This window comes from Mytilus edulis, chromosome 5, assembly GCF_963676685.1.
Source record: "Mytilus edulis chromosome 5, xbMytEdul2.2, whole genome shotgun sequence".
Taxonomy (NCBI): domain Eukaryota; kingdom Metazoa; phylum Mollusca; class Bivalvia; order Mytilida; family Mytilidae; genus Mytilus; species Mytilus edulis.
Genome location: NC_092348.1, coordinates 78,455,834 through 78,469,282, shown reverse-complemented (window position 1 = coordinate 78,469,282; position 13,449 = coordinate 78,455,834). Strand labels below are relative to the sequence as shown.

General features: G+C 31.5%; 1 protein-coding gene across 1 annotated transcript in view; it reads right to left on the bottom strand.

Annotated features, from left to right (window-relative positions):
• Window positions 1-2,281: 2,281 nt before the first annotated feature.
• LOC139525257 (uncharacterized) overlaps window positions 2,282-13,449 on the bottom strand; it is a 28,616-nt gene continuing 17,448 nt past the window's right edge. Inside the window, exons 6-9 of the mRNA XM_071320456.1 lie at window positions 7,708-7,813; window positions 5,131-5,302; window positions 3,565-3,691; window positions 2,282-2,438 (exon numbers count right to left, since the gene is read on the bottom strand). Of these exons, the coding sequence (XP_071176557.1) occupies window positions 2,377-2,438; window positions 3,565-3,691; window positions 5,131-5,302; window positions 7,708-7,813 (467 nt within the window). The 3' untranslated portion in view covers window positions 2,282-2,376. The remainder of the gene's footprint in view (window positions 2,439-3,564; window positions 3,692-5,130; window positions 5,303-7,707; window positions 7,814-13,449) is intronic.

Genomic DNA, 13,449 nt, shown 5'->3' with positions numbered 1-13,449 from the left:
ATCAGATGTAATCAGATGTAATCATGATAAATAGTATATTTTTGAATATATTTTGGTTTTAAGGACCAGTGTCTCATAAGTAATTTTTTCGCTGGATATTGATTGTTGTTTGTGTGTATATTAATATTGTGTGAATGCCTTGTTTCAATCAATATGTGACACTATTATAAACAATATTATTCTTAATTTTGAGTGATTGTACAGTAAACTTGCAAGCGATTGTACAGTCAATAAAAATATCCGACATGGAGAAAATGAATATATATTTGGATTTCTACTGGGACAATGGCTTTGAAACTTTCAGACAGGTAAGACTATATATCAGGAAGGTACATGTGAAAATTCAGGTAGCAAACATTGATTTTTCGATGTTGATTTGACATTTTTGATCGCTGTTGTGTGACAATTTTGATCGTTTTACACGGAGCATCACCATTCTAAGGAAAACGTTTGGATGCATATATCTTTCTTATTATTTTATTGGTTCATATTTACATAAAAAATGTTTTAGCTACCAAAACTTGAAGCAGAAACGTTATATAGTAACATAAGAGTATATCAAAGTTTCCATCAAGCAACTTGTTATTTTGCAAATGTCGGAGCCCCGCTTGACAGTCTCCCGAATGACCAAATTATTAGAACATGTATAGTTCCGTTCCTACACTGTGTAAACGCAAATTGACATACATTTCCATCCACCCAATTTGAGAGGAATTGAACTGAGAAGAGACCTATTTTGTCAGCATGTAAATGAAGCAGTGATATTGTTGTCAGAAGAAGGATCTAAGCTTTTTCAACTATCAATGAATTTTGCTTCTTGCTTAGATCCATATCTTTCAACAAGGAGGATAATAGATTTGCAAAACACGTGATTAATTCTTTATAGAAAGCTAAATACCACATTTGAAGGTTCTTGTTATATATTGGCAATCTGAAGTACTGAAAGAGCAAATCCCACAACAAAAAGAAAAAAAATCAAATATCGTTTCATCCCGGCTATCAGTATTCTGTTGGCTCTGTTAAGTATTTCCAAAATTATTAATTGAGTCATATGGTACTTTAAATTTAAAAAAAAAAGTTAAATATGCTTATATATTCGAATGGTTGAGAGCGATTCTTAAGTTACGAACCTTGCATCAACTGTTCAAGGGGTCAATATGTGGCGTATTGCAAGGCTTAATTTATGTCACTATCCAGTATGCCCTTATGATCCAATGGCATTCCAAATTGCATGAAATATTGGATTCTAAGCACACAATGCTCATTCAATCAACAAAGAAGCTCAAAACACCTTTGTTACGAATAAATCCGACTGAGTAAGTATTGAAATACTGTCTGTCTAATTACCGTTTCCTTCAAGTCTTTTGTTGGGACATACAAACTGTAATGACGGCGTGCACAAAGCTGAGTCCACAAACGTAACGTCTTCAAATTACTAAAACCATTTACGACGTCGGCATTTTGCTCCAGAAAACAAGCGCGTAACAAAAACACTGGACACTTAGTTTATCACATAGCTTTAAATATTTACGTTCAACATATTTCTTTTTTCTTTTGAACCAAAAAGTGCAGCAAATGCACATTCTGGAAATATAAATAGATATATGCTAAGAGCAGTGAAATGGAAATGATTAGCAATTATGTCGTGGACCCTTTTCAGAAAATAGCGTTAAAACGTCATTTCTTAAGATTGTAACATACTAGCTGGACATTAAAAAAATTCAGGTGTTCAGTCTGGACTATCGAATCATTCATATTTTGCAGATTATTTTAAACCTCTGGTTATGCACATTTGGAATACCAAGTTATTTTGAAAATAAAAAGATTGTAATTACATATTTTTCTTGTCGATTCTTCCATTTCGATTATTAGTCCTTCCAAATTACTACTTCTTACACATAACGAAGACTATTCCAAACTTACCTACCATTATCGTTTTTGATTTTTTTTTGCGATGAATTTCGTGTGATGTTCGAGTCCGAATCCGAACAATTCTATTATACGAAAATGCAGGAAAATATGTTGAATTTGTATAAGTTTTAGGTCAAAAACTCTAATTTATGCTTATTTAATGTTACAAGCTACACCGTATTTTTGCCGTTTTCTATATGCCCGTTTCATGCTAGTAATGTGGACTTTAATGGCATGCATTCATCATTTTATCATAAAAAAAATTCTTATTTCTATTCTTATTCAAAAATATTTTAAACACGGTTTTATAAAACTATTTAAAAGGCGCATTTTACAGTTGCCGTCAACTTTGTGCACGCCGTCTCATACATTCATGTTCTAAAATTTTAATGTTTACTTTATTGTGAAATTACTAGGAAAAATAAAAAACATATTTTGATCAATCTTGAAGTAAAGTCATGTCTTTCAGTACAAGTATAACATGATCTGCAGAATAACCAGAACCGTCCACTTGAAATGCACCAAACCTAAAAGTAACGAAATCAAATTAATAGGTGTATGTCAAGGTTATTACTCAAGTGTAACTCTCTGACGAATCTTTTAAGAATGAAACGTGCGTCTTGGTAAAATAATCATAAGTCTGAGCTATTTTTAGTAAAGAAAATTTAAACGAACTTCTTATAACTTTATCCATAAAATATAAATGATTGTTAACAGTCTTACAGATAAATGAATAACGCATTAGATGAACGCTTCTTTTAATATTTTGAAACAAGGAATAAACGTGTGAATTTCGCATCAGAAAAGTAAACTACTTTTGCTAGCTTTATTTACAGCTGCTGTTCATTTACAAAAAATACACATTTCCTACAATGCTAGCATTACAAGGCAACACTATAAGCACTAATAAGACGCTCTAAGAAGACTGAATCATCCACATGGTGCATGTGAAATATGAAGGTAATACTTAAAAGTCCCTTACAAATTCATGCAAATTATTGTGAAAAATGTTATTCTTTTCTGCATCATTAAAAGGCATTAAACTCAAATTACGTGACATTTTCTAATCTGATCTGGAACTGTTTATGTAGTCCCAGATATATCTGCAAATTACAAGATTTTCAAGATAAATAATTTAGAAATATATTACTCCCTATCCATAGCTACTGTATGAAATTAATACTCGTAGCAAATAGAAAGAACATAAATGTTCAAATATTTAATACGGTTTCAGACAGACGTCAGACACACAAATCAATGAATGTGTTTGTAGATAGATGTTGTTGTGTTCTGTTAAATTGTTCCTTTTAAAATTGTTATACGATGATGACTGATGTACTCATATTCTGACTATTTTATTTATTGTGTCTGTTTAGTTAACGCATCAATGAAAATATAACGGAAATTGATGAGACTGTCATCAAAGTGAGAGGGTTAGCGCTATAAAACCAGGTTTAATTTACCATTTTCTACATTTGAAAATGCCTGTACTAAGTCAGGAATATGACAGTTCTTGTCCATTCGTTTTTGATGCGTTTTGTTATTTGATTTTGCCATGTGATTATGGACTTTCCGAATTGATTTTCCTCTAAGTTCAGTATTTTTGTGATTTTACTTTTCACTACGGGTTTAACTTTGGTAAAGTACTAGTACCTGCTGAATTACTATTTCCAGTTTGATGTTCAAGCACATGTAACTTGCCCTTTACTGTCACTCTATTATCTTCTTCCCTTGTACTTCTTTTGGCCATCTTCCAGTCTTTGTTTGTGCAGACAGTCGGCTTAAAGAATAAGTAAATTGATAGCTAAAATACATACTATCCTTCATTTTAACTCTGACGGGGAGTTGTCTCATTGGCTATCTTACCACATTTCATATTTCTTATATTTGGTAAAACGTATTTGCATAGCTTATATGCTCGAGGTGTTTTAGAACGTCATCCTTCATCAACATTAAAAATAAAAAGAAAATGTGTTATGATTGCCAATGAAACAACTCTAAAAATGAGACAAAAAAACCTAGAAATTAACAACTATAGATCACCGTACGGCCTTCAACAATGAGCAAAGCCGAACCGCATAGACACGCTACAAAATGAATAAAGGCCCCGAAATGACAAATGTACATTCAAACGAGACAACTAAACGGCTTATTTATGTACAAAAAATGAACAAAAAACAAATAATTATGTAACAAAACAACAAACGACAACCACTGAATTACAGACTCCTGACTTGTAACATGCACATACATACAGAATGTTGCTTGGTTGAACATGTTAGCGGGATCCCAACCCTCCAATTAACCTTAGACAGTGGCGTTACAGAACAACATAAGAACGAACTATAAAAATCAGTTGAAAAAGGCTTTACTCATCATTATATCTACCTTCCTGCACCAACATTTCCAAATATATCCAAGAAAAAAGGCAATAATTAACTTACAAAGATTTGACGAATTCGTTAAAAAGATTTTTTGTAATTTAAAAGGAAAGTGCTTGCTGGTCTAGCGTTTTAAAGTTAATGTACATTTTTTTAGTTTTTAAGGTAACAAATAGTTGCAAACTTCTACGTAATTTGGTCTCTTGAGGAGAATTGTCACATGGGAATCATACCATATCTTCTTTGTATGTACATGTACTTTTTTAGTTTAAACATATTTATTCATCATCAATACAAATATATCATCATACAAAATACACAATAATAATAGGATTCGGAAAAAATCTATATATAGCTTATATTAATCCGTTTCCTTGAAATACCAACTCAAGTTAACTATTACATAAATATAGCATTCAATGTTACAATGATATGGAACAAGAATAAATAAGTAACTATATAAAAGAAAAAGAAAGAAAAAAAAACCCTAATTTTAAAATAATAAAAATAATAATGTACTTCTTTAATTGTGTATTTGTGTTATTTACATTTTTGAAGACATTTTCAGTAAAAAAACTATTATTAAATTTGACTTGAGTGACAGACGCAGTGAAATTTATATCATTCATTTGTATATATAATAATGTCTAACGTCATTTAGGCATTACACTTACTGTCTAAGTGTTAATTTAGCTTATTGCCTAAGATTTAAGCTTAATGTCTAATTTCGCTTATTGCTGCTTACATATGTATACCTAGGTTACAGAATTTTAGAATTCGAATTAATGTAATTAAAACATGAGTCACACTTATACATGTTATAATCAAGGATACTTACTTTACATGTTGAATCTGTTGATTTTTTTGTACATACTTTAACATCACATTCAATAGTTATATCAGCATCAATGTCGAAATGAAAACCAAACATTTCTGCATACACAATATTGTCTGCTAAGTTTTTAAAAGTATGCATCAAATGTAACCTTTTTGACAGCTCAGAAACACAACTGCAAATACATATAAAGCGCATATTTATGTTTCATTTGAATAAAACTCATATTAAAACATAGTTCTCAATGAATCTATATTTTTAAATAGTATTGCTCACTTTTTAATACTTTGCATGAATCAAAGCGACCCCCCCCCCCCACTCCCACCCAATATATAATGGGGGCATTCAATTAACCAAATAGAAAGGGCGGCGATTGAATAAAAATTTAGGAAAAAATGTGATTAAAAGAACAGTTCAAATATCACCCTCGAAGCCAACCTTCTCCTATCCGGAAATTAAAAAAAAAGATAACAAAAACCTATAAAAGCGGTTAAGTGCTGATCATATTACGTTATATTTTTTGCAGCAAAAATATCTCCAACCGTATAGTATCATCAAGAACTTGCAGTCTGAAAACTAAAGATATTTATACGGCCCTCAACAATGCAAAACTCATGTCGTTATTAATATTGTGTGGATTAACAAAGTGTGACACGAAAAACTTTACTTATTACCAGCATCTCAACAAGTAAGACGCAAAAGTGCATGAATTTTAAGTACTATTGGTTAATTTAAAACAATAAATAGCTTTTTAATTATTTGTTTAAATCTCATATTTCAAAGTCTTCGATGTACCATGCAGAATACTAGTAGTTCACGTATATACTATTTAATTCGTGAATATGATTTGAAATATTTGATTTCAAATATATGATAGGTCTAGAGTAAGGTCCAATTGTTTCACTAAAAGAGGCAAAATCTAAGTTTGTAAAAGTCTGCTGTAATTTGAATATAAAATATTCCGTAATTTATCAAAATAAAATAAAAACATCAACAATTTTATACATAATTACAAAACTAAAATCCTATTAATTAATGTATTTTGCTAAAGTGAAGGCCATTGAGTCAACATTGCAAAATTCGGCTGTTTTTTGCAAATGTTTTTCATCATAAGAACTTGTAACCAAAATAAATTCATTTCAACACAAGCAAAACAATAATTAGCTTAACTTCCGACTAAATTTATCTAGCCAAGGGTAAATCTTAAAGTTGAAAATACATAGCCAAATATTAAAATAAGGTTGGATTATAAACTCGCAAGGAAAGAAACCCATCAGTGATGCTTTTGAGCTTATAATGAAGCAGGTTTGTGAGCGCCAAACCGTGGGAAGGGGTGTAACAGTACAACATAAGAACACACATTAAAAATCAGTAGCAAATGGCTAAAAGGATTGACACGAGGCACAAAACAACCAACCTGAAAATAATAGGCATCAAGTACGAAATAAGAGTACTCACAATTACCAAAAGCTTGCTAAAAGCCCATTACTGCTAATACACAAATAATGTTGTCTAAGGGTATGTAGGGAACAAAGGATCATCTTCGCTCAAAATAGATGAAAGTAACAATCTCATATCCCAAGTTTCTTAATAGATTGCCCGTGTGAACTTAAATATCTATAATACTAAAATTACGAGGTCCAATTTGTCAGCCGTCATCGGGTAAAAACGACAAATTAAAGAATTCAACTCTATATATAACTAATATAGGACAATGGTGTAGATTAAAAATTACACCACTCCAGACTTTTTTTGTTTTCAGCATAATTAATATTGCCAATAATTAACAAGTTCCGGGTCGAATCCGATACCGATACAAATAGTATATTCAGCTATTACCTTATCTGTACGTTCCGCATTTGACAGGCGCACCACCAAACGGTGTATTTAGGATTTTGCTATATACACGAGTCATAATCAAAGGACTGACACTACTAAATTCAATCATTGTCAAATTGTTCCCTATTGTAGTTTTATTCAGCAATCAGCAAGACTTTCTAAGATAACTAATATAGGACAATGCTGTTGATTAAAAAATACTCCATTCCTAGATAGCCAGGACCTTTTGTTTTCCAAATAATTAATATTTCCAATAACTGATAAGTTCCAGGTCGACGGGTTCAAACAGAAAGATTTGAAAGCAGAGAAAACTGTGTATCTTATAATCGAAATGACTTATCAGATGACAATACCAATTACAAAATAAGGCTTAGGCATAGTTATATACTTTAATTAAGTCACGGACCCGCGATATCACGGGTGTGCACTTGTCCATATTTATAAATGCACAATTAATAATGTCTGTATTAGATCTATATTACGGTGAAACAGAGTTACCTTTATCTAGCTCCCATCTCCTTATTTCTAAACATATCCTGACAAGTCTAGATCTGCTAGACTATGAAAATACATCATGCAAACATTTTCACGGATTGCTAATAAAAAGCAAAGTTATTGTAAAAGCGCTTTGAAAGCACCAAGCATAATTTATTGTTTTAAATATTATTTGCAAATTAAAAAAATACGTTAATTTTGTACACCTTCTACTGAGTTCATGCATATAACTTTTTATGTACTCACTCATTATAATTCCATAATTCAACCTTTTGTTGTCTGGTGTCTTTTTCAACAACCGCTCTTTCACCGTCACCATATGCTGTACAGTTTTGTGGTGATATTGAATAATCTGTAATTTAAACACAATTGTAAGTGAATAAATGATTATGCTTCAAATGCTTTTTTTATTTATATTAGCTGCGGAATCATAGCTGTTACGTCCTCTTGATATGACAATTTGCTGACTACAAAACCTAAGGACTACGGTTTCTCAGCTACAATGAACTGTGGAAAGATGTCATAAATATGACTGTGTATAGTTGTAAGACGAACAAAAAACTCACCTACTCATCCATTACGGCACCATACTACTACCCACAAACCCAACCAAACGCACATCAACACCACACCAAACCATCTATCCACACACCAACCAAACGCGCATCAACACCACACCAAACCATCTATCCATACACCAACAAAACCCACACAAACGCACACCCATCCCCAACCATCCATCCCAAACACTGACATCAAAACACCTTTTGAAATGTTATACTCGTGTATGCAAACTATTAGTTTTGTCAATGTACACGCTAGATAAGTCTTTATTTAATGTTATTCAGTTATAACACTTATACAATGCATTTTGCAAACAACAAAAACAAATAATTATAATAAAGGTTGAGTTTTAATTTGAATCTATCTTCTTCCATGCCCATTGCCAAAACCAGCTTTATGAACTTGGCTTCAAAACTACGCAATTGTTAATATAAGTTTCCGTGATACCTCCAGTTATGAACACAATCTATATAGATTTTATTAAAACTCGCACCAATAAAGATAATTATCCTGCAATTAGCCATCTATTGTACAAATAACAGGTATACAAATAAATTTTTGCTTTATGTGTACATGTACAAATAAAATCTCCTGTTACCCTGTTTCCATGTTGAGCACGGGGTAAAAAGTAAAATTACAAAAATACTGAACTCAGAGGAAAATCAATTCGGAAAGTCCATAATCACATGGCAAAATCAAATAACAAAACGCATCAAATCCGAATGGACAAGAACTGTCATATTCCTGACTTGGTACTGGCATTTTCAAATATAGAAAATGGTGGATTGAACCTGGTTCTTAATGGGGATTTTTCTTTTCGTCAACCAGTTCAATTTGGGTGTCCTCTTCGCTGTCCGCGCTTAAACTGTCGATTTTTTTGGAACATACGCACGGGTAGTAAGGTCGTCATATCGAGGGGCGTTAATTACAGTGATTTTGTCATAGTTTGGTTAAGTTAGACATGGTTGTGTTAAGAGTTTTTATTCAAAATCAATGACAAAACATAAACATTCGGTTTTTTTCGCTAAAGGAACCTCTGAATGTCAAATCAAGCGGGTAAGTATTATCTATTGTTTACTGCTTGTATGTTAGTACATTAAAGTTTTCATCATATAATTATAATTTGACACAGGATAATGCCTGCGTATGTCAAAATTTACAAGTTTTTGTTCGTTACTAATGCATAAAGTACAGTTTTTTTTTACTGTCTGTTACATCCCATATTTCGTTATGGTATACATCTGCCGTCAATTATTCCTAAATTTGCACACAACTTAAGATTACGGAAAATTATGTGTCATGGTTCATTAATGTCATGGTTTAGTTCATGTTCATGTTCGACATGGTTCAGTTATGTGATTCCTGTCGCGAATGATGGAAGTGTTACGATAAAAATAAACAGACATTATGTACAACCATTAAAATACTGTTACCCAATATTTTCGCTGATATTATTATTTTTCGTGTAAAACCCATTCTATCCTATTTTGACTAAATACAGTGTCGTTTTTTTTTTATGTTGTTGATTTGTTCCCAGTCGAGTAGATCTGAATTTTACATATTAACGATGATCAAAAATATACCGCTTGAGAAAATAAGTCGTCGACAGTAAAGCTAAGATATTATCATTTAATTTATAATTATCATAATTATAAAACAATCACGTATAGAGATCACTAGAGTAATTATATTAGTGAATTTCAATTACAGCAAATTTCTTTAAAAATTGGTGTATTCGGAATACACTATGACCTAAGATTGCACATAGTAATATACAATTAGTAATTACAGTATGATTTCCAATGAAACAACTATCCACCGGCTAGACCAAATAACGTAAATGGTAGGTCACCATACGGCCTTAAAAAATTAACAAAACTCATACCTCTTAGCAAGTTGATAAAGGCTCCGACAAAATTAAAGATAAAGCAATTCCAATAAAAAATCTTACAGCCTGACTTATGTTCAAAACAATAAGCAAAAATAAATATTATGTATGTATACAGGAAAAAAACGACAGCCAGTGCATTACAGACTGTACACTTTATACAATGTCATACATAAGATGACGTGGTTTAAATGTTTGCGGGCTCACAACCAGTCCATTGTCTAAATCTGGCCATACAGGTTACATCACAACAAACTATGCAAAAAATGTTGTAAAGGACTTGACTGATCAGATCGATACTGAAAAGAAATCAAGTAACAAAACACCAAAGAAAGAACAGTTCTGTGAGTATATTCCAAGCCAATAACAACTAATAAAAACAAAACATAAATCTAAGACTAAAGGTTTCTTTTTTTTTTTTTATTTCAGAATGGAACACTGCTACCAATTTTCATTTTATTGTCTGTTTTCGCCTTGTCGGGTAAAAAACGAGGCTGTACACCGTTTAAATATACTAGTACTAAGCACAACAGTACGAGTATCATTGAATTTTTCAATTATGTTTTTCAATCACATTTGATAATGTACATTTTTTCATACTAAATACTAAACCGACAAAGTTTTTTTTTCTGATATTATCGGAACTTTATGGCATACAAGAAAAATGGTATAACGAGTTAAGTGGTACTGCATAATACACTTATACAATATGAAAAAAAAAATTCCTTTTATTCGTTCGTAAACATAGACATTATGGACTTATTTCTAATTCGAACTTTTAATCTTTCATACATTTAAATTCCACACTTTGAAATTAATTTTCATATTGATTTCACATACAGCTTACTAAATAAATAAGTTTAAACTGTAGTTCAGGTTAACATATTGTTCCGTGAATGTTTGAAGACTATTTCGTGTCCTCTCGATATCGTGTGTTTAATTTTATAGTTGAGCTATTGTACCATGGACGGTATCATTTCTATGTAGGTGGACACTGACGGGGATAATTATCGTGAGAAATGATTAATGACGTCCACTTAGAGTTGTAAAACGTAACAGTTAGATAATAAAAAATAATCTTTCGGTATTAATTTTCAAATCAGTCCAAAACATGGCTGATATCAACCTATGATTTAACTTTCATAAAATTCGATTGTAAATTGTACATATGAGAGCACTTAAAATGCTATTCTCCATATAATCATATTTCTAAGGTACACAACTCTTTTTAATAAAGGCAACAATAGTATACCGCTGTTCAAACTCATAAATCCATGGACAAAAACAAAATCGGGGTAACAAACTAAAACTGAGGGAAACGCATTAAATATAAGAGGAGAACAACGACACAACACTACAATGTAACACACACATTAATTAAAATTAATTGATCGGCACTAACTTTTAAATTCGTCCAGGCCATTGGTAATTTAGACTTATAATGTAAGTTTCGTAAAATTTTGGTAAGAATAGTACATTTGAGAGTGCTTACAATGCAATTTTTAATTTAACTAATGTTCAAAGGGGCATAACTCTTTTGAACGGCCTGTGTTTCCATTGACCCCGCAATGCGTTACACGGGGTACAAAACTGTAAGAATGTACGATTTACCGTTTTCGCCTACCAAATTTGGCATATTTTTCTCTTTAGTCAATCAATTAATTATGTTACTTTAACTTTTCACAATCCCTTTCAAACAAACTATCAATTTTAAGGTGCCACAAGTATGTATTAATATGGATCTAAACCCTAACAAATATAACCAAAACCATGACGAAATTCTAGACTCTTTACTGAACCATGTCAATCGCTTCCAACCGAACCATACCAATTTGGATATTTTTGTTATCCTGCGTTAATTTCTTAAAAACAACAATTTCAATTTAGATAGTTTGATTTACAATATAGATTCAAAACTCTAATTTGCTTTTTATTTGCTTATTTGAAAAGAACTGAGGCAATCGTTTTGGGAAGTACATTTTTTGTTGTACCATAACTCATCCATAATCGACTTAACCAAACTATGACAAAATCACTGTACTAAACGCTCCTCGATATGACGACCTTACTATCCGTGATAAGAGACAATGCTTTACATTTGACAACGAGTTTCGAGTGTTGGGTGTTAATTTCAGGATAAAAACAATATATACATTGTCCCTTTTCGTCCTGTTTCTAAAGCTCATACAAATAAATTTTATATTTTCCGACAATTTACATATACTGTATATATACTTGCAGAATTGGTCAGCAATGGTTCAAGCATGTAGAGCACCTCATTTTGTAGTTTAAATGTTTTGATTTTAAAAGTGAGTACAATGAAATGTTGAAGTTGGTTTATAATAATATTCAGGATTTTTTTTGGGGGGGGGGGGAGAGAGAGGGGGGGGGGAGATCGTGTTTAAGGGCATACGATACAGTTACAGGGAAGGTAATGACGTTGCTAACGTAAAATGTTATTTTCGCGACGTCAAACTATGACATATCGGGAAAAGATGCATTTTTCAACTGATTTTTATCATTCAAACTGATTTAATTTGAAAACGAGTGCATGGACCCCTATTTTTTAAAACAGCAATTTGTTTCATTTTGCAAGGAGATTATGTGAACCAAATTTTATAAAACTGTAAATAGCGCAATTTTTTTAATTTTGATAAACATGCAGCAAAAAATGACGTTTTTTTCTCTATTCATGAACATTTGATAAATATAGAGTTATTTCGGAAAAAAAATTACATACTTTTCAATGATACTTATAAAATACAGAAATTATCTATTATTTAACAAAAAACAATTTGTGTTTATCTTTTAAAGCAAAAAAGTTACGTCGTTCTTTCGAAAAAGAAAATACGGACACAAATCTGAATTTTGAGCAAATATACAAAATTTCGACCTCATTTTACTCAAAAAGTAGCACATGAAGGTATATTTTTTATGACATATTTGATTTAATCAGGTAAAAAATAGCCTATATGCAAATTTTCATCAACTTGTAAATACAGGTTCAAAACTGTATCGTATGCCCTTAAAAGTATAAATGACGTGCCATTGAAGATGAATTACATTGGTAGTAAAGAATTCAGAGTTCTGTTGCACTTCATTTTTCTGCTTATTTGAGGACATTTTAGTTATCAAATCCAGCATAATTGATATTTGGAAAAGTTAAAAGGAGCACCAACGTTCACAAATTTCAGTCCAGTGTGAAAGGAAAATGGGAAGGTTGGATGATGATACCTTTATTTTCCAAATGTGATATTTTTAGGTTTCATAATGAGTAAGAATGGGATATCAAGCGATATTTTAAGACTTTTTGTACCCTCGGAATGCAATAAAATTGACAAAAAAAAAATTGTCAGGTGAAATGTGCGAGTAATTTGTATATTATTGAAGAAATCACATATATGGATGAAATGAACATCGTCTTAACCTTTGAAAGTTATCAACAACTTGGAATATCAACAGATAAACTACAACAAAAGTCTTGTGATACTCGATAACTCAAATTACAGCCGATAAAAACTTATCCAGGAGTATCA